Below are 20806 nucleotides of genomic sequence, written 5' to 3'. Positions count from 1 at the left end.
ATTTATAAAGTATTTATAGAAATTGTTTGTCATTTTGGAAAATACATTTATTTGCTTTCTTGTCAAGATTAATAACGTCTGTGCTTTAAATATGGAGCTACTTATCTTAAGCTTAAAGACAGCTAGTCTGGCTGTCTGAAGCTCACTGATTAACACGTTATATCTCATTTTTAAAAATCTGTACAAAAACCAAAGTGTAAAAACCTCAGTTTGTGGTTTTTAGGGGAACTGGGAACCACTGAAGTAACTGGAATTATTTCTTGCAAAATGACAGTTGGTGCAGCGACCGCAACTTTTTTGTGAACAATACTCAGTGCAAATTGCTGGAACTATTTCTTGTTAAACGCTCTTCAGACTGTATCTGGCAACCCAAACAGTACCTGGAGAACATACACGCCTAAACTACCTAAAACTACAAACTGCCATTTTTACATTTCAAATCAAACAAAAGAGATAAAACTTGTTAATTTGTGAGCAACTAGAAGTGTTGGCAGATGTGTTTTCATCGTCTTAACTCGGAAATAAAGCAAATTAGCGCTTTATTTCCCAAAATGTTGATACTACTCCTTTAATATTTTTCCTACTGTTCATCATTTGCTGCCATTCATTCTCTACAGTAAGAAAATCAACTTGAACAGACTTAGTTAAAGTAAAGTAGTTGTTTACACCTGGTGTTTACATGCGTCCTGGGTGACTGTTTGTGATCAGATCTCACTTCAACGCTTTATATGCAAATAAACACGGACATCATTTCCGTTTTCAAAGACCAAATTCGTTCATTATTAACCGGCAGTAGGACCAGACCAGGTCCACCCCGTCCAGGATAAACATTCAGGATATAGATAAATACTCCACGTCTGGATGGAGAGAGAGTTGTATACAGCGTCTCTCCATTCAGAGACACTGCGGCATAACTTCATTGATTATTTAAATCTCTGACAGGATCAGTCAGGATCTAATGTTAATTAATGTTCAGTCCAGGTTCATACTGTTTGGAGTAAAGCAGCCGCCCTCCTGATAAATTCTGAGCTCATTATGTCGAGCAAGCAAAACTAAAAACTGTCGTCATCAACTTGACAGGAAAGAAGAAACTATCCAGCGACGTTTAGAGACAGACAAGCGAAAAGTTAACGGTTTAAATATTCTGATTGTCGATTTGAAGAGTGAAACCGGTGAGAGGAAGAACGAGAGGTCGATTACATTTTTAATTCACATGAAAAACAAAATAATTAGTTTATCTTGTTATCAAACAGGTTGAACAGCTTTGGACGGAGGGTCGTGTGTCTAGTCTGCCTGAAAATAGAGGTTGAGTAGGCGGTCCTTCAATGTGACCCAGGATGCATTGCGTTTACACTGCTAAAAGAATGTGGCCACATGCGGCCCAGACCACCTCCGAATGTGGTCTGAGTGATCAGATCTCAATCCGTCCTCAATGCGTCTTTACACCTGTATTTACAGCTGTCCACTAGTGATACCAGGTGTGAACAGGGCCGTCGTGTTGTAACGTAGTCGTGTAAAAGTCTGCAGAGCGTTACGACCCGACAATAACAGAGAAAAATGAAGTTGTGTGTCATAAACATTGAGTGTCGTTGCTGCTTTTAAATGAATTAAAAAGTTCAAGGGTTTGTTTTTTTTTTCAGTGGTTTTATTTGTCTGTAAAAGGAGAAGAGGTGGGACGGGGGAGAAAAGAACGATGTTTCCACTGTCGTCAGTCCAAAAGTTTCCACCAGTGATCGTCTTCAGTCCAGCTTGTGTCCATGTGTAAAAAAAAAAAAAAAAAGTCTCTACTTACATATTAAAATCCAGAAAACTTTCCCCTAAAAGTTGACGGAAACGTCCCAAACGAGAGACGTTTCTGTCTTCGTCTGCTTTTCTAAGAGATGTGGGCAGAAATCAGAGCTTAATAATTTGATGGCAGGAGGTGGGAATGTTACAAGTTGATCGGGACGGTGGGGAGGGGGTGGGGGGGGGATTCGTCACACAATAACGCTCTTCCGTCGTCGTCGTTGTTTCCCCGAATGCAGCCGTGACGCTTCAGTTTGCAGAGTGGTGGAAGGACAGCTGCTGGGCGTGGTGAGCCTGGACCTGAACAGCTGGAAGACACAAAAAAACTGATTTTACACATCTGTTTCTCAACATTTTTAATTAAGGCTGTTACAAAATGATCCCAAACTAATTCCATTACCCATGGTGGGCTAAAGCAACATTAATTTGAGTCTTTTCACATCTGATTCTTTGGTGAAAGGGGATAAATTCATGTAAAGATATCCCAGTAGAGCCACAGAATATAAATATAGAGCTGGAAATGTGCTCGACGTGTCCTTGAAATCTTGTTCGATTCTAACTTAAACTTTGAGCATCACATGACAAAACTTTTACAAACGTGCTTTTGTTGAAGAAAATCACTCAAGTCCTTGTTCAAAGTTTGCTGTGGTGGAAGTGGTTCAGCAGTAGACTGACCCAGAGCAGAGGGGATGGAAACACTTTATACCATAAAATCAAACATTTGGTAACCAAAAGGTAGGGAGGGAGGGCATCTGCATACAGGATCAAGGCAGCGTAGTAAAGGGGGGGGGGGGACAGGAGGGGCTGCTGCATTCAGACAGTTGGCATCTTGTTGATCGAGGAGTTGTTCCCAGACATCACTTGATTATCAAGTCTAAACCCAAATGTGTATTTTCTTCTTCGATTTTAGAAAGATAGATAAACTTTACTGATCCCAAAAGGGGGAAACCACAATAATCACCGCATGCAAACACATACGACAAGAGGAAAAAACATAAAAACAAAGACCCGGTTTAGTTTTAAAATGCGTCTTGGGCGATCAGATCACAAGTGGACGGCGCTAAACACAAGTGTAAATGACCACCGAGGCGCCATTTTGATCCAGGACGCATTAGACCACATACATGTTTTTATCTCATCATGCCTTGATTTGATTTATGTGCCTGATGAGACAAACTGACGAGCAGCTACACACGTTAACCAGAGTAAACAGGTTTGAGCCTCTTCACGCTGGCTTTCAGTACGTTTTTAGACTTGATTTCAAGGTTCTTTTAATTACTTTCCAGGCACTTAATGGTCTGACTCCTCCTCCCAGTCTGTGCTGGGGGGGGGGTTCCTGGGTTTACCTTGGGGGTGTCCGATGTAGAAGTGTTGTGGAGCTCCCTGTTGGGGCGGCGGGCCGTGCTGGGGGTTGGAGCCGCTGCCCTGCTGAGGGGGGGCGTAGTGCAGCATGACGGGCGGGCCGTGGCCAGCAGAGTGGTGAGGTCCTGATATACCCGCTGAGACGTGAGCCTGCAGACGACAAACGTAATATTTATACTACAGCAACTTATAATAAATGTCTGTTGGAATTTAAAATCTGATCTCTTTATATCAATACTGTTGATCATAAATCCCACATCAGTGTATCCTTGATAAGACAGAGATGTTTTCTGCTCACCTGTGTGAGCTGGCTGATGGAGGGGAAGCCGTGGGGCAGCTGGTGGGTGGGGAGGCTGTAGCCCTGCATGGTGTAGGAGGCCTGCGGGGAGCTGTGGCCCGGCGGCAGGTTAGGGGGCGTTGGAGCCGACAGACCGGCGGAGTGGAACATGGACTGAGGCTGAGGACCGCCCTGACCCGACTGAGAGGGAAAACGAGAGATGGGAGTTAAAACTGATAGAGCACAACAACAACAACATATTACACACTGACAGCTCAGACATCGATATATAAATATGGATTATAGATGCTGTGAGGTCACAGTTTACAGCGTGTTTGTCAAGCCTCTTTCATACATAGTTCCTGGTAAATTACTGGTCCAGCAGATGGCGGTAATGCAACAGAAGAAGAAGGCGAAGCTCAGATCAAACTGTCAAACTAGGCAGACCTGATCAAATATGAATCAGGATTCTGTTAGTTTGTCGTCTATTTCTCGCCTCAAATGTTTCCAGAAACATATTTTAGTGTTTACTGTTTGGCCGTAATATGAGAAAGTTTGTGACGCGGCCGCCAGACGAATCAAAGCGCCGCCCAACACGCAAAACGTCACCAACACGTCAAGTCTTGTGATTGGTTCGCTAGCTCCACGGTGAAAGTTAGGTGCTCTTCCCTGTGATATTACTGCTTTCATTCACAACACAGCTGTTCTGGCGTTTTCCCTGAAATGTTTCTGGGTCTTGAGGTGGGATATTGTTCACACATCCATGCAGGAGATGTTCCTGAACATTTCAGGGATAGACCGCGTGTGTTGAAACAGTCGACAACAAGTCGTGATGGAAACACTTGTTTGGTGTTTTGTCAGTAGCTACAGAAAGCTCCCTCACCTGAGTGTGTCCTGGACTGGGCGCTGTGTGCTGGGGTGGGGGCTGATTCCCAGTGGGAGTGCTGGAGGGCTGAGGATGATGGATGGAGCCCGAGTGGTGAGAGAACGACTGAGCTGAGAGAGAGAGAGAATAAAGAACAGATAAAAGAGGCACAGAGAGAAGAGAAGCAACAAAATGACTTAAATGTTCAATCGATTATCAAAATAGTCGCCTTCACATACGTCTCCCAGTGACTGAAGATACAAATACTGCTATAGACGGATCCAGGTTATAGACGGTCATGTAGGCTGTAATGTTTGTAAATGATTTCACTTTTTAAGCACTTTTGCAAAGAAATCTGTCCAGGAGGAGTTATTAAAATAAAGTTTATACACTATCTACAAACACAGAGGAATAAGATCTATCAGGCTTTGATACACACACACAATAGTGATTAGTAGATCAGTTCTTCAAATGTGGTTTGACTAATTCAGGCTAAAATTATCCCGTCAACTCTCATCCAGATAAATTGGTTGTTTGAGGCAGTTTGAGGATTGATTTGTTATCTTGGATAACGGAGGCAGAATGAGTAGAAGCTTTCATGTGACTGCTGATCATGTGACGTAGGTGTGTTCTGTGTTCCTGCTTTATTTGTTCTACATTGAGCTTCACAATGTTTCTGCTCTTTACACACTTTCATCACACACACAATGAAACATTTTTAAACTTAATGCTCATAGACGAGGTGTCATATCAAAGGTCCTGAGTCAAGTTTATTTCCTACATTCAAGATAAGAACTTTGACTGCAAGAACCTTTTATATCACGTTTTTTTCCTTCACAACTATAAAAGTGATTCCCATAAACTTAAATATCCAACCGTCTATTTCATGCAGCTCATCTACATTTATAAAACTCACCGCTTTGTTTCATCTGATACGAAGAATAAAAAGCATGAACTGGGCCCTCCTGCTTACCGTACATGGCCTGCTGTGGCCCCGGCGGGCCCTCAGCCTGGCCCGGGTACTGGGGGCCAGGAGGACCCATGGGCTGAGGAGGGGCGCCGGGCGTCAGCATCCTCGCTCCCCCCTGCAGCATCGAGTACACCTGAAACCAGAAGAGACACAGAAGACTTCATCAGCGACTGGTTCCCAGTAGACGTTACACCCTTAAAGCTGAACGCCGCTCTGCTGCTGTACCTGTCCGTGGTAGTGGGGGGGCATGGCCTGGATCACCTGCCCGTACTGCAGGTAGGACTGGGGGTAGGGCGAAGCCACCAGCGGGGGTCCCGCCGCCGAGGCTGCGGCTGAGATCATGGGGGAGGCTGGGGACGGGTGGTGGTCCTGACGTGGTCCCACCACCGGGCCTGAAACAGCACGACAGACGGTGAAACCAGGCGGGTTCACATTCAATTCACATCCATGACAAATAATATCAGGATGACAGATTTGGGGAAAATATTACATTTTTCTGACTAAACAAAGGAAATTAAACTTTTATTGGTCGTCTACGTACGTATATTCAATACCAATTTATCTTAAAGAGCGTCCTGCTGGCCTGGACGTTTAAACGCCACATTAATGTTCACGTCCATCCAGGACTCGTGTTGTACTTCTGTTCATCTCTCCATATAAGATCTAATAAATGATCCCCAAAAAGATCAGTTGATGTAGGTCAGCTGCTCGTTGGGTCTCTTTACAAACCAAACAAGGAAATGTAGTTTATCTGTAGTAAAAGCTGGATATACTTTAAATTATGGACTTGTCATCTAATAAATAGAGATAAATAGAGGATAGTAAGGCTACAATTAAATTGATTTTCATTATTAATCTGTTGATTGTTTTCTTGATTATCAATTAGTTGTTCAGTGTTTAAAAAGTCGAAGATGACGTCCTCAAACGTCTTGTTTTGTCCAAAAGATACTTTTTACCGTCAGTTTACTGTCATAGAGACTAAAAAAAGCTGGAATCAGAGAATTTGGACATTTTTTTTAACTTAAAAATGACCCCAAAAGATTAATCAATTATCAAAATAGTTAGCGCCAAAAGCTAATAAAACAAACAAAAAGGTTAGCGACAAATTTTCTGTCAATGGAACTGATTGATTGACTAATGGTGGCGGGTTCAGAGGACGCTGAGTCTCTGCTGAAACTGTTTTGATACAACAACAAACTATTTAGTGCTCAACACAGATCATTTTCATCCGTCTGCTAATCATCTGCAGAGACACGTTGTGCATAAACATTCATAAAAACATAGATTTAAATCAGACGTGTGAGGTGAACGGTTACCTTTCGTTCTGGGATATTTCCCCTGGTTGACGGTCGACATGGTGTACTGATACAGCTGAGGAGCCTGAAGACAAAACAAGGACACATTCAAACTGTTTTCTTTGAGCTCAGACTGAAAAAAAACGTCGACACCGACGGGACGAAACCGACGTCGAAGGCTTCAGACCTGAATGGAGTGTCCTTGGATGGGGATGGGCGAGACGTAGGACAGGTAGTGTCCCGGTGGGCTGCTGTAAATGGCTCCGCCCCCTGGTTGTCCTTGGGGAGGCAGGATGAGCGAGGGGCTGGGCTGGGTGGGTCGAGGCGGGGTGGGGGTCGGCGCAGGTTTCTGTCGCAACACGAGGACAGAAAAGACTTCATCTAGAGTCACATTCAGCTGTTTGGTAGTTTTATACTTTCTCATAGTCGACCGGTGTAATATTAAACAAGTCTGTTATCATCATATTATTGTTTAGACTTTATTTTTTCAGTAATTTCAAGTTACATGTGCAAGAAAAACCTCTTTCAGTGTTCATTTAAACACCTTGATTATTGCCTCAACACAGACTTTAAGACTTGATTTTAAGGTTAAAGGACTTAAACCAACAGTCAGCTGTCTAAATGAACATTAAAGCTGTTTTTCTTGCTGTAATCATTCCTCCTGTTCATACTGACCATTAGAAGATCCCTTCATAATGACCTTACAATGGAAGTGATGGAGGACAAAATCCACAGTCCTCCTTCTGAGCAAAAAATGTATTTAAAAGTTTATCTGAAGCTAATATGAAGCTTCAGCGTCCAAATGAGTCAAATCAAATTTAAAAATTAAAGTGTTACAATAAGTGTTCATGAAGTGTGTGTCAGTAGTTCAGCTTTATCTCTGGGGAACACCCCCAACTCTGGGAGTGATGTCCAAATTAGGAAATGTGCGTCATGTAGCAGGTGGATGTGACTCCCCTCACTGAGACCTGCTGATAGACGTCACAGCGGAGCAGAGGAGAGACACTGAGATAGTGATGTAACCGACCTGCACGCTGGTGTTTGACATGGTTTATTTTTCTTCCTGAAAACAAATAATTTTTGAAATATTTGTATGAAACAAATATTCATAAAAAAAACAAAAAAAAAAACTCTATGTGCTTTGCCGAATAACGTATTTGTATTCAGGCACACCCCTAGTGGACACACTGTGGATTTTGGCCTCCATCACTTCCATTGAAAGCACATTTGAAGGATGTTTTAATATCCAGTATGAACAGGAGGAATGATTACAGCGAGGAAAACCTCTTTCACTGTTACCATGGATACCTGACTGCTGGTTGGGTTTTGGTTCAGTTTAGCAGCTAAAAAGACAAACATGTGTGTGTGAGACAGTTTCAACAAACTAACCAGCGTTGCATTTCCTTTTATGGGAAGAAATTCTTTTGCATTCGGATTCAATGTTGAGTTTTTCACTTGCCTGCAATAAAGAAAACAACAGAGACGATTATTCAGCCGTAAAATATAAAACGAAAAAAGACCAAAAACAGCTTTGACATCACTGAGAGGATGTTTATAACCAAAACAGTCATTTCTGAGTATAATTTCCCAAAAAAGGAGACACAGTTTCAGATATAAACATTTTTTCAGAAGCATAATAACACACAGTGAAGAACAGAAAGTTCATAACATCAAAAAATCAAGTAAATACAAGAAGCCTGGAGAATATTCAATTATTTAAACAACATCCTCAATGGAAACTCAGGAGTCTCCTGGATAATGTAACGATCATTTATGTTGGTTTTCTTTAAATTATTTTATTTAATTCTAACTTGTGGAACATGTTTTTACACTCTGTATGTTTTTATGGTTTTATTTTCAACTCTTGTTCTTGTGAAGCACTTTGTGAATTTCATTTCTGTGAAAGGTGCTACACTAAATATTATTATTATTATTATTATTATTATTATTATTATTATTATTATTATGTTCTGACCACCAGTTTCATTTGAGAAATCACAATCAATCAATCCATTTGCTTGCATTCTGTTGTATTGGATTTTTATCACTAGTGATGTTGCGGTGGAGCATTACACTGAGCTGCAACTAACCATTATTATCAATTATATATTTCAGTTTGTTCTATTTTTATTAAATCGATCAGTTGTTTGGTCCACAATATTTCAAAAAATGTGGTGAAAGATGTTTGATCAGTGTTTCCTAAAGACGACGTCCTCAAATGTCTCAAAAACATTCAGTTTACTGTCAAAGAGACCAGAAAATATTCACATTTAAGAAGCTTTTTTCTTAAAGAACGACTCCAAACAATTAATTGATTATCAAAATAGTTGGCAATTAATCAACTAATTGATTAATCATTGCAGCTCTACGTTACACTGCTGGATTCTGTGGAGAACTTTATGCCACAGACACACAAGATTTCCAAAAGGACGATAAACTAACTGACCTGCTGGATTTACTGTAAGTTACTTACGCAGCAGCTGTAGAAGCAGCCTCCGTTCGCTCGCTGCTCTCTGGACACGCCTCCTCGCCGCTGTTGGGCGGAGCCGGCTGCGGTGTCCCGGTCTGCTGCCGCCCCTCTGGTCCGGAGGACTGGGGGCCAGCTGCGGGGCTCTGGGCAGCAGCAGCAGCGGGGGCGGTGGCGGTGGCGGCGGTGGTGGTGGTGGCGGTGGTGGGGGGAGATGCATCAGTGGTCTGCTGCAGATCAGAGGAGGCGAGGAGGGAGGTGACGGCAGGTTTGGGTGGCGCGGGGGAGGAAGAGGAGGAGGAGGAGGAGTCGGCAGGCGGAGGAGGATCTGCAGAGGATGGGCTCGCTGAAGGTGAAGAGCTGGACTGCAGCTAAAGAGACGAGAGAGGAAGAGCAGCGAGAAACATCAACAGCTGAGTCTTTAATGTTAATAAACTGAGGCTGAAAGAAGCTCCTGATGAGACAAGTTATGAGAAACAACCAAAACTTTTGGTTAAAGAACAAAACATTTTAGCGTTAAAAGTCGTCCAGATCACTCCTGAGTCAACAAGGGTGTTTCCATCCACATCCACCTGTTCTCAATTCGTTAATAAAAAAAATGACAGAAATTTGAGGAAAAAAAGACAAAATATCAGAAAAAAAACGTGTTTGTTGTCTGAGATGTAAAAGTAGTTGTGTGGATAAAAAACTTGGTGAATAATAACGACGTACATGTGACTAAAACGTCACTTAAGAAATGAAAACGTCAAATCTTCTGTGAGTAAAACGATTTTACTTTTTTCTATTATTAGTTGAACTGAATTATATTTGAAAAGGAAAACCTGTAAGTATTTAGCTTCAGAGACTGGGCGGGATTATAAAAACATGTTTTGCTCAAATATATGAATATTACAGCCTTGAGATTTTGTGTTTGTTGTCCTTGTTTGGGTTTAAACAGTTTATGTTTATTCAGTGTGTCAAAAGATTCACAGTCAGGTGTCTGTAATCATTCCTCCTGTTCATACTGGATATTAAAAGATCCTTCAAATGTGCTTTCAATGGAAGTGATGGAGGCCAAAATCCACAGTGTGTCCACACAGTCATTTAAAAGTTGATGTGAAGCTTCTATTCAGCTTCATCAGTCTGAGTTAGTCATATCAAGTGGATATCTGACACATTTACAGTCTTTTTAGCATCAAATTCCCTCTTTGTGTTTCCTCGGACAGTGTTTCCCTGTTGAGCTGCAGGTGGAAGTATAGTAACAAAAAGAGGAACTTTGGCACTAAAAAGACTGTAACATTGAAAGATATCTACTTGATTTGACTCATTTGGACGCTGAAGCTTCATATTAGCTTCAGATAAACAGAAGGAGGACTGTGGATTTTGTCCTCCATCACTTCCATTGTAAGGTCATTATGAAGGGATCTTCTAATGGTCAGTATGAACAGGAGGAATGATTACAGCAAGAAAAAACAGCTTTAATGTTCATTTAGACAGCTGACTGTTGGTTTAAGACAAAGTTGGAAAAGATTTGTGAACTCGTCCTTTAAGAATTGTTGCTGCACGAAACTATTTAAAAGTACAAAAAACAGACCAGCAGAGGGAACTGTCTGGCACAGAGATGACCCCTGACCCCTGACCCCCGGCATCACAGCAGTCTTACCCTGAACTCTTTGCCGAACTTGCGGAGCTCCTCCAGCTGGGATCTCTGCTGGACCGAGGGAGCTGGGACAGAGAGGAGAGAGAGGAGGTGAAAGTTGACATGAGTACCGCTGGTTACGGATTATAGAAGAGAAACAAAGACGTTTTCTACCTTTGCTGCTCTTTCCTTCCTGCGGACTGGACAGACTCTCAGTTCGCTCTTTAGCTGCTGTGTTCAGGATTTCATTCACTGCAGAAGGCAAAAAAACAAGTTATTTCCTGCTTCCATATACATTAATATCAATCCAGCAGATGACAAATTATGATAAAATAAGATTATTTTATATTATTATATAAAAAGTGACTCAAAAAGACAAATTGATTATCACAACAGTTGCAGCTCTACTCTGTGTTATTAAGGATGTGACGGTTTATTCAGTTCTGTCTACAGCTGAGGTCACTAACTGGAGGACTGCGGTCCGGGTCCGGACCCAGACGCTGTCCCACATGGACCCGGACCTACAGCCAAGACAGAAGGTTATGATTTAAAACCTAACGGGGAGCTTCTATGTAGACTCTACTGTAGACGGAGAAATTTTCCTGAAGTGAAGCATTTTATTTAAACATTTTATTTATTTTCTCTTATTTTCATCTGCAGCCCTGTTTTATTTAGTAGATGAGATTATTATTACATATTACATATATAACATATATGTTCAGTTCTATGTTAACAATAAATATTGTCAAAAAGTTTTTGAATTGATTTGATTTGACGGTCAGGTATTGATTACATGCAGATGTTGATGCAACTACGAGGCTACTGAAATATATCTCACACTAAATAGTTAAGACATTATGATCTTCTGGACCTTTGCTTCAAGTTGAAACCCCCTGATCTACAGTGTTCCTCTCAGGCTGCTTACAGCCAATCAGCAGCTTCCACGTCTCCAGTCTGAAGAACCTAAAAGTAGCAACGACGGCCGTTAGCTGCTCCGACTGACTCCCGTTCACCAAACATCATCTTCTCTCTATAAATACCGAGTCAATCATTGTTTTCAATGAGTCACTCTGGTCTCAATCTCTGAATTCAGACCCTCTAATAAGTGCTCTGGTGGTCATTTTGGAAATTATTGCTTCATTAATAAGATTTGGAGACTTATAGAAGCTTTGATGTCTGCCGTGAAGGCAAAGCTCATTACTGTGAGCTCTAATGATTGCATGGTAATAATTAAAGGACACAGTTAGAGTGTGGTGGACACGTCTTCCCTCGGTTCTTCTACTTCTACCTGAATCTCTGTGGTTTGAAGTTTAGTTTCAGGTATCAGGGTTTATTTTACTGTTTCCTGATCGTTTTCATTCATAACTGAGCTCAACATTTCCTGCTGACGAAGCAGCGTTTTTTATATTTTACAGGTAAGATAATAAACCGTCTCACCATCGACAGGGAAGATCGGGGTGGGGCCGGAGGGTTTAGCGGTGGGTGCTGCGGTGACGGTGGAAGGGGAGGAGTCCAGGTAGGCGGGGCCAGCCAGGGGGAGGTCCTGGGGAGGGGCGTCTGGTTTCGGAGCACGAGACACTGACGGGTGGAGACAGAGAGAGGTGACGATGAAAGGATTCAAAAAACAAAACAAACTAAAATGCAACAACACGTACATGAAGTTCAGTTTCAAAGAGACATATTCGGCTTATTTTGTGATTTTCTGTTATTTATATCCTGTTCTGATGTCGGATGCCGCCTGCAAGTCAAGACTCAGGGCGTCAACCTGCTCTGAACGCTTTGTTTGCAACTGTTTTTGTTCTACCTTGCTGACGCTCTGTAGGCTTGGTTGCTAAGGTGGTTGCTAAGGAGGCTGAACTGAGGGGCTGCATAAAGGACCAGTAGAAGATAAATGAGGAGTTTTTAACTGGAAATCATGCAAAGATATTCCAGTAGAGCCCCAGAATATAAATATATGAGTCCTTAACTTTAATATCTGTGATTGTTTCTGATGCTTTTCGTTGTCATGTTTGTTGTGCGTCTTATTTCTTCTGTTGTACTCGGGACTCTCTTGCACTAGAGATCTCTCAAAATTTGGAAGAAACGTGATGAAATAAAACATTTTATAGTCGTGTTTCACAGTGTTGAGAGTTTTAGTTTTCTGGACTAGTAAGATGTGTTTTCAAACGGACTGTTAGAGAAACTCTGTGTGTCTCGTGTGCCGACCTGCAGGTGTAGACTGGGAGTTCGGGGTCCGCAGGGTTCGGCTGCTCTGAAGTCTCTGGGATTTTGGAGAAGTTCTGGATGCAACTGAGAGAAACAGACAAGCAGTCAAAACTAAACAACACAAACACCCTGAAGATGACTAAAGTCTGACAAAGAATTAAAGAAGAGAGTTTTGAATCGTTATTAGTTCCTTTGGCAGTTTTCAGTGTCGCCACATCAAACCTCAGGATTCACATTTTTGAAAAACAAACCATTTCCTGACAACTCAAGGTCATATCACAACCTCTTGACCTCTTGCTACACTGTGAAGAACTTTAACACAACAAGCTGTAAACAGAACCGTGTTCCTGCACATGCTCAGTAGCGTCCTCCTGTCTGATTAAAACTACAGTGAACAGCTGTTTTAGGGAAATGAATGAACCAATGGGCAAAGGAGTTAAGAGCCACATACAGAGCAGGAAAGCCTTATAAAAGATTTCACATAAGATTTTCTATATTTTTCTTATTGTCAACAATCTCATGTGCAGAACCAAACTGTGATATGAAGCACAACAAGCTAGTGAAGCTGTAAACAGAACCGTGTTCCTGCACATGCTCAGTAGCGTCTGCCGTACACAGAACTACTCTCCAGAGACTGAAAACATGATGCTGTTATTAGTGTTTGGATCCGTTTCTAAACAAACTAACGTGACCAAACTCTTCATGATGGAGGATCATGTGACCCAGCACAGCGCTGTGACTCACTGACGTGTTTTTAATAGTTTCTGGAACAACAACGGAGGAATCAGATACATCAGGCTTTAGTTTGGATACAAACATTAGATTTGTTAACAAGAAAAATAAATAAATTGGACATTTGCTTTAACAATAACTAAATCTGTCTGACTGTTTGTTTGTTTACGACTTGAGGACACTTGTTTTTATTGTATGAAGGTTTTAATCCCGTCACGTTTACACTGTTATAATGTTAATGTTGATCATTATGTATTGTCCCCTATAACAGCCAGGTTCGGTCTCCCTCCGTACCTCCATTGACAGATGAGCGCGTCGTGTCAGCCAGCGCCTGAGGATGTGAGAGCGAGTGAGGGAGAGGAGCGTGATTGGTGCAGGGAGGGCTGCCGGCCGCCGGCGGGCTGCCCTGTGATTGGTGAGGAGAGTAGGCGGTTCTGACGGACAGCGGGCTGCTCCTATCGGAGGATGGTTTCGGGGAGGACGAGCTGGGCGGCGGGTGTCTGGAGGAGGACGGCGCCGCCGCGGCTCGACCGGACGATCCCGCCCCTCTGCTACCGGCGGACAGGCCGATCTCTCGAGCCCTCTGAGGGAGAGGAATGTATTTACCTTCCCTGGAAAACAACATGGAGGAAAAGAGGCGGTGAGAAGGAACAGTTTAATGTTTACATTTTCTTCTCTGCTGTTCTGGAAACACATCAGAGTCTGGATTTATGTGCCGTGTAGATTCACCAGAGTTGGAGGTAAAACTGCAACTAACGATTATTTTCATCATCAATTAATCTGTCAATGATTTTCTTGTTTCATTGTTCAGTTGTTTGGTCCATAAAATGTCATAAAATAGTGAAATATGTTGATCACTGTTTCCAAAAGTCCGAGGTGACGTCTTCAAATGTCTCGTTTTGTTCCAACTAAACGATTAATCGATTAATTGCCAACTTTTTTGATAATTGTTGAATCATTTTGAGTCGTTTTTTTAAGAAGAAAAAGTCCAAATTCTCTGTTTCCAGCTTCTTAAATGTGAATATTTTGTGGTTTCTTTAGTCTCTTATGACAGTAAACTGAATATCTTTAAGTTGTGACGTCATCTTGGACTTTTGGGAAACACTGAACCACATGTTACACACCAAACAACTAATTGATTAATCAATAATGAAAATAATTGTTAGTTGCAGCTCTAATGTGAGGACTGTGGACCAAACTTCTACAACCTGTTTTCCAGCTGTGGTCAGTAAATTATTTTTTTATCAGAGAAACAAACCCAGGCTGAACAGACAGATTTGTGTCTCGTACCTGCTGACGGAGGAGAACCCGGGGCTGGCTCTGTCCTCTCGGACCACCGAGCTGTATCTGTCCTCTTCGCTCCTGCCTTCGTCGTTCTCTAAGGAGACCCGGCGGCGGTACTGCAGGCTGCCCTCGATCTCGCTGGCTAATCGAGCCGCTCGTACTTCCCGCTGCCGGTAAACCTCAGAGTTCCCCTTCTCTAAAGGCATGCTGGGAAACACAGAGACAAAAACAGCAGATCATCAGGAAGGTCGTTGACGTCACATCCACATCCGTTCTTTTTATTTTAAAGCTGCAATAAGTGATAATTCTCACATTCAAGAACCTGGAAGCATCATATCATTACTTAATGATGAATCAGTTGCTGATGAAGTTTCCTTTGATCGCCCAACACGTTACACACTATCAGTTCATACATTGTTATTATAAAAATATTGATTAAACACACTTTCCTGAGTCCTAAAGTCACAGAGAAACCAAAGTTTTTACATCTTTATCTTGTGAAAGGGGATTTCTTAGTGAATCTGTAGCGATGCAGAGAGATACAAGATATCTCTCTGTGACCTTTGACCCTCAGACTGACGCTGCAGCACAGTTTTACATGACGAGCGGGCGTCTGCTTACTCACGTGTACATAGAGAGGCTGGAGTCATAGGTGGACTTGACGCCGTACGCCTCCTCGTTAAACTTGAACATCTCGTTGGCGTCCCAGCCGTTTGACTGGAAAACAAGAAAACACATCAAACGTCAAACAGTAGAAGCTTTTCTCTTCTTCCTCACAGCCGCAGGTACGTATGTGCTGTAATGATAAACACGTACGATATCGACGCACAACAGAAATCAACTACAGTCTGACGGATACTGGATTCTTGAGTCTGTATGTTTGTTCCACGTCGATCTCAACAAACCGATATGACATCGTTTCTACAAAGCTCTGTTTTCCCCTGAACGCACCACAACGCCAGGCTGCTGTTTTCACGTTTACACACTCTGGAGAGGACGTCTTGAAAAAAGCTCCGTTTTCAGGAGAGAAAATCACCGTTTTAGTCTGGACGGAGGAACGAAACGGAGAGTGTGTGCGCGTGTGCGTGTGTGTGTGTGTGTGTGTGTGTGTGGTGTGTGTGTGTGTGTGTGTGTGGTGTGTGTGTGTGTGTGGTGTGTGTGTGTGTGTGTGTGTGGTGTGCGTGCGTGCGTGTGTGTGTGTGTGGTGTGTGTGTGTGTGTGTGTGTGTGTGTGGTGTGTGTGTGTGTGTGGTGTGTGTGTGTGCGTGTGTGTGTGTGTGGTGCGTGCGTGTGTGTGTGTGTGGTGTGTGTGTGTGTGTGTGTGTGTGTGTTCCCTCACCGTATCTGTCTCCAGCTCGAAGTTTTCTCCGTTTCCGTCTCCGTCCCACCGCTGCAGAACCTTCTCCCTGTGCTCCCCGTTCACCCGTGACGAGCTGATGGCGGCGTCGGTGAACGTGTCTGTAAACAAACACACACACGGGTTAATAAAACTAAACCAACTGTCTGCATCTTCCTCACGTCTACAGTCGCTCCTCGCGTCTCGTTACCTCTGACAGCGAAGCTGAGGTCGACATCACGGCAGGTCATGGTCACCAGGTCGGCGGGGCTGAAGATCATGGTGTCAGTGATGTCTTCAATCTTGGGTGAAAAGGACTGGCTGCTTCCTCCTCCTCCTCCTCCTCCTCCTTCCTCGCCTCCCCCGCCTTCGTCTCCATCACTACGTTTATGAACAGCGTCCACAGCGAGCTCACACTGTCAGACAGACGAGTAAACACATGGTTCAGTCATCTCAGTCGCTCCGACCGCTGCTGCCGTGGAAACAAGCTTTTTTTTTTTTTTTTTTTACCTGTGAGCTCAAAGTCTTGAAGATTCCTTCGTACACGGCGCCGTTTTTCACTGTCACGTCACAGGTGGAACCCTGTAAACAGCAGAGAGGAAGGACTCAGTCTTTACGTACAGAATGAAGTTCTATCAGGACTAGAAGTCTACTCACCACCACCGCCGTGAGGAAATGAAGCATCCGAGCGTTGTTGTAGACGCCTTCAAATATCTGCAAGAAAAGATGAAACAGACGCCGACAGTGATAACATGCTACATGCTATTATCATATTATCACATGCTATTAACTCAACTGCTGATTATTGTTACATTATTTCATATGTTATATGTTAGTATTCTTTAGTGCTGTATTATTACTGTATAGTGTTTGTATACATAACATTATGATTATTGTATTTACTGTACTTTCATTCATATCTTTACCTTTATACTTATACTCTAGTATTATATCTCTCTACTATAGTCTAAGGTACAATGTGTATTATATCTAATTTCTTTAATCTCTTATTTTATTTTGAAATGTATTTCATTCAGAGTTTGTTATGTTTTCTCAGCTCGTCTCTCTGTAACATTTGAATTTCATCTCATCTTAAAGGAGAAATTAAAGTATTTTACAAATCAATCCATTTGGTCTGTTTCTCAATTGATCATTTATTGAATGTAAACACAGACCAAATCATTACTGATGAAAAAACTGATACTGACACATGAACCAGTAAGGATCCATTTAACTGGTTTATAATGATGAATATATAAACATATAAAGATATGTAGTTAGTGGAACGTCTAACAGTGTAAAAATAATTATTAATCAGTTCTCTCTGGAGGGAAACTCTGTCATTTAGACAATAATCCTCATGTAAGAACCACAAACACCAACAGATTCATTCTTCAGAGGAGAAACCAGTAATCTCACAATATTTGTGGCATTAATCAATTTTCTCATACGAGGAAAAAAACAGCTGTTTGACTGAATTATAAAGTCTTAATCTGAATGAATTTGGAGTCTAAATATGACACCAAAATCAACTAAAATATTTAAACAGAATTCAGGTAAAATTATTATTCTGTTCACAGTATCATCATCATCATCATCATCATCATCATCATCATCATCATCATGGCTGCAGATTCACAGAGTTTTACATGTTTTTATTGGAATAATAAAGATAGTTTTATGTTCAGAAGATGAAAATGTTCTCGCATGCAGCCGTTTCTGTTGTGAGTTGTCTTGTTTCTTAGTGACCGACAAGCTAAATGCGATAATAATAATAATAATAATAATAATAATAATAATAATAATAATAATAATAATAATAACAACAACAATAATAATAATAATAATAACTGCCCTCAGATTGATCTGTTGGGTTCTACTGTGAGTCTGAGCGTTCTGCTTGTTTCTCATTTGATCACAACTTAAATGAACAGATTCTGATGATAAATGATATTTATATATTATTATTATTCGGGGATTTCTGTACATCCGTCCAAACTGTTTCTCTCATTTTTTCCCAGTTTAAGAATTTTTGTGAAATGTTCTACTTCTCTGATTCGAGTCTCAAAGAATAACAGTGTTTCTATTTTATATTTTGCTTCATTTTAACAACATTATTATTGTTTCTCCCTCTGGTTTCGCCTCCTTCAACGTGTTTCCTTCTTACTTCTTTAAATGTAATTGTTTGTTCTCTGTGTCGGTGATCAATAAAGTCATTAATCTTGAGATGTGGGAGTGATGGTTGTATGAAGGACGATCCTGCAGCATCAAATGCTGACGACACATTTAATTTAAGTGGATGTGAGTTCTGAGAAATGACAATAAAGAAATTATAAATCTCATCTTCTCTTGTTGTGGGAACAGCTGAAGAACCAGAACACGCTACTGTCCTCTTTGTGTTTAACATAAACGCCTGACAAAAGAACTCAAACCAGAAAAATCCAGACAAACAGCACAGACGCAATAAATTAAAAATTCATCTGCTTTCTTCTTGATAATAGAAATGTTCTGATACCATTTTTTCCTTCCTGATACCTGAACTTGCATATCGACCGATACCGTTGCATAAAAAAAAAGAAAGATACTACAAACCCTGTGCAGGTGTGATATGATTTCTGCCCCTCGAAACTAAAGCCTTGCACACTGTTCACGCTGATTATTTACTGGCGGGACTTTCCAGTGTAAATGTTGGCAGATTGCTGACATTCTGCTAACAGCTAACGTTACACTATTTACCGGTGATCAACTCTTCTTCACTGTTCTAAAACAGTAGTTATGTAGGGGAGTGTGAAACTACTATTGGATCAGTCCACAGACTCACATACTCGCTGATACTGATCCAGTATTTTAGGAAGTATCGCCGTTACTCGTATCGATATCAGAACGACTCATCTTGATAATTGATGATTCTTGAGCTGTTACTTACTAAACTGCTTACAGCAGATGACTGAGTCTGTGACGGTGGTTTCATTGTGCTCCTGGTCCTGCAAAGAGTCAAAAAACATCAATGTGAGCTTGAAGTTTTTACAATTAACACTTAAAATGATGAAGCCACTTAGAAACAACAGGTTAACAGATAATATAAACCAGACTTTGGTGTTTTATTTGACTTCTTTAAGATTTCATTAAACTCTTCTTATAATTTTTTTTAACAAAATGAACAAAATCACACACAAAGAGGAAGATCTTGGGTAGATAATAGAGATTATAAATATGAAACAAAATCAAATAATCCAAACCTTTCAAAAATATCACAGGTTTTTCCATTAAGAATTAATAAACAGTTATTGATTAGTTGCTTGGTTTGACAAATCGCTCCCAAATTTAAACCGTCGACTGGACAGAAAACAAATAAAAACAAGATAAAATAAAAACAGCTAAAAGGATATTTTAAAGCATCAACAAAACAAACATGTAATCATCATCTGCTGCTTGTGTGCGAACAATAACAACAAGCTTCAAACAGGCTAAATACACAGAGACTGACCAGCAGCTCGAAGTCTTACATGCTACGATGCGGTGAAATTATATTAACTCATGTTGCAATAATCTAAACTGTTTCCCTTGTAGATACGGTGGGAAACTCTATCTGTTGTTGTTGTACAGAATAGTAAAACCAGCTAGCTATGTGAGCTAACGCAGCTAGCTTAGCGTCGATTTTTTTTTTTTTAGCAACAGAGACTTGACGAACCGTCGGCGTCACATTAGAAACTGACAGCTGAGCAAAGTCTGAGTGTGTCAATTATACTTTTTAGTCATGTGCATCCCTGTTATTCCAGTCCCGTCGTCCCAGCGGAAAGTCACACGGTTTGACAGGCCGAGCACCGAAACGCCGCTGAAGAAAAACAACAACAAAACACAGCAGCGGGAGCGCTTCATTTACTTCTGCACACGAGACGGGGGGGTCACCTCCGACGGGCGGAGTCACGGTGGAAGAAGTATTCAGATCCTTTACTTAAGTGAAAGTAACACGACAGCGATGTGAAAATACTCAGCAAAACGAACATTACTTAACTAAAAGCAATTTAGACAAAATAAAATTGCACTATGAAATAAACATAAGTGCATATTTAAATGACAAGCAGCATCAGGTCGATTGATCCAGATCTCCTGATGATGTCACACAGTTAAAGACGTATTAGCTGTGATCACTTTCAGTTCAGATCAGGTTGGTGTCTGATAACTGTGAAGAAAACATGCACAACCCAGTGAGATTACTGGCACTTATCAGTACAGATCAGCTGCGGAAAAAGCATGATGCTGAACTGAAACTATGTACTGACCCAGTGTGTAATCCTCATCCTGGAGCCATCAGACCTGCAGGATTAGAGGCCTGAGTAAAGGCCACTGCTGAGGGTCAGAGGTGATGATGAGGAGACTGAGCAGGTATCTGCTGTTTCTGTAGCTGCAGCTGCTTCATCCTGCTGTCTGTGACTCTGCTTTTACAAGAAAAAATATATATAAGCACAGATGTAAAATACATCAATATATTCACAAACATATCAATCAGTCCTGCTGCTCCACACGCTGCCTCATAGCTGGGATTGAATGGGCCTCAGCTCACACAAGGTGCAGAATTACCACACAAGTCATTTATATGACTCACACTTC

The 20806-nt window shown here is 41.5% G+C and overlaps 1 protein-coding gene across 4 annotated transcripts; it reads right to left on the bottom strand.

Annotated features, from left to right (window-relative positions):
* Positions 1 to 2009: 2009 nt before the first annotated feature.
* Positions 2010 to 20603, bottom strand: atxn2l (ataxin 2-like). 4 transcript variants are annotated; one of them, XM_042393278.1, is made up of 23 exons: positions 20479 to 20603; positions 19122 to 19179; positions 16853 to 16909; positions 16706 to 16777; positions 16407 to 16611; positions 16199 to 16317; positions 15486 to 15577; positions 14867 to 15067; positions 13871 to 14187; positions 12845 to 12928; positions 12077 to 12217; positions 10814 to 10891; positions 10664 to 10725; positions 9028 to 9392; positions 7944 to 8013; positions 6742 to 6903; positions 6576 to 6639; positions 5485 to 5651; positions 5263 to 5392; positions 4308 to 4420; positions 3446 to 3625; positions 3132 to 3297; positions 2010 to 2093 (listed from the first exon to the last, which is right to left on the bottom strand). In XM_042393278.1, exons 2-23 carry the CDS (start codon positions 19164 to 19166, stop codon positions 2035 to 2037), a joined length of 2949 nt encoding a protein of 982 aa, XP_042249212.1. In that variant the 5' UTR covers positions 19167 to 19179; positions 20479 to 20603; the 3' UTR covers positions 2010 to 2034. The 4 variants fall into 4 exon arrangements, with proteins under 4 accessions (XP_042249212.1, XP_042249209.1, XP_042249211.1 ...); XM_042393275.1 differs by lacking the exon at positions 20479 to 20603 and adding an exon at positions 19944 to 20051; XM_042393277.1 differs by lacking the exon at positions 20479 to 20603 and adding an exon at positions 19887 to 19974.
* Between the last annotated feature and the right edge of the window lie 203 nt (positions 20604 to 20806).

Source organism: Thunnus maccoyii, chromosome 18, assembly GCF_910596095.1.
Source record: "Thunnus maccoyii chromosome 18, fThuMac1.1, whole genome shotgun sequence".
NCBI classification, from domain to species: domain Eukaryota; kingdom Metazoa; phylum Chordata; class Actinopteri; order Scombriformes; family Scombridae; genus Thunnus; species Thunnus maccoyii.
The sequence above is the reverse complement of the archived record's forward strand: the minus strand, read 5'-3'. Positions and strand labels throughout refer to the sequence as shown.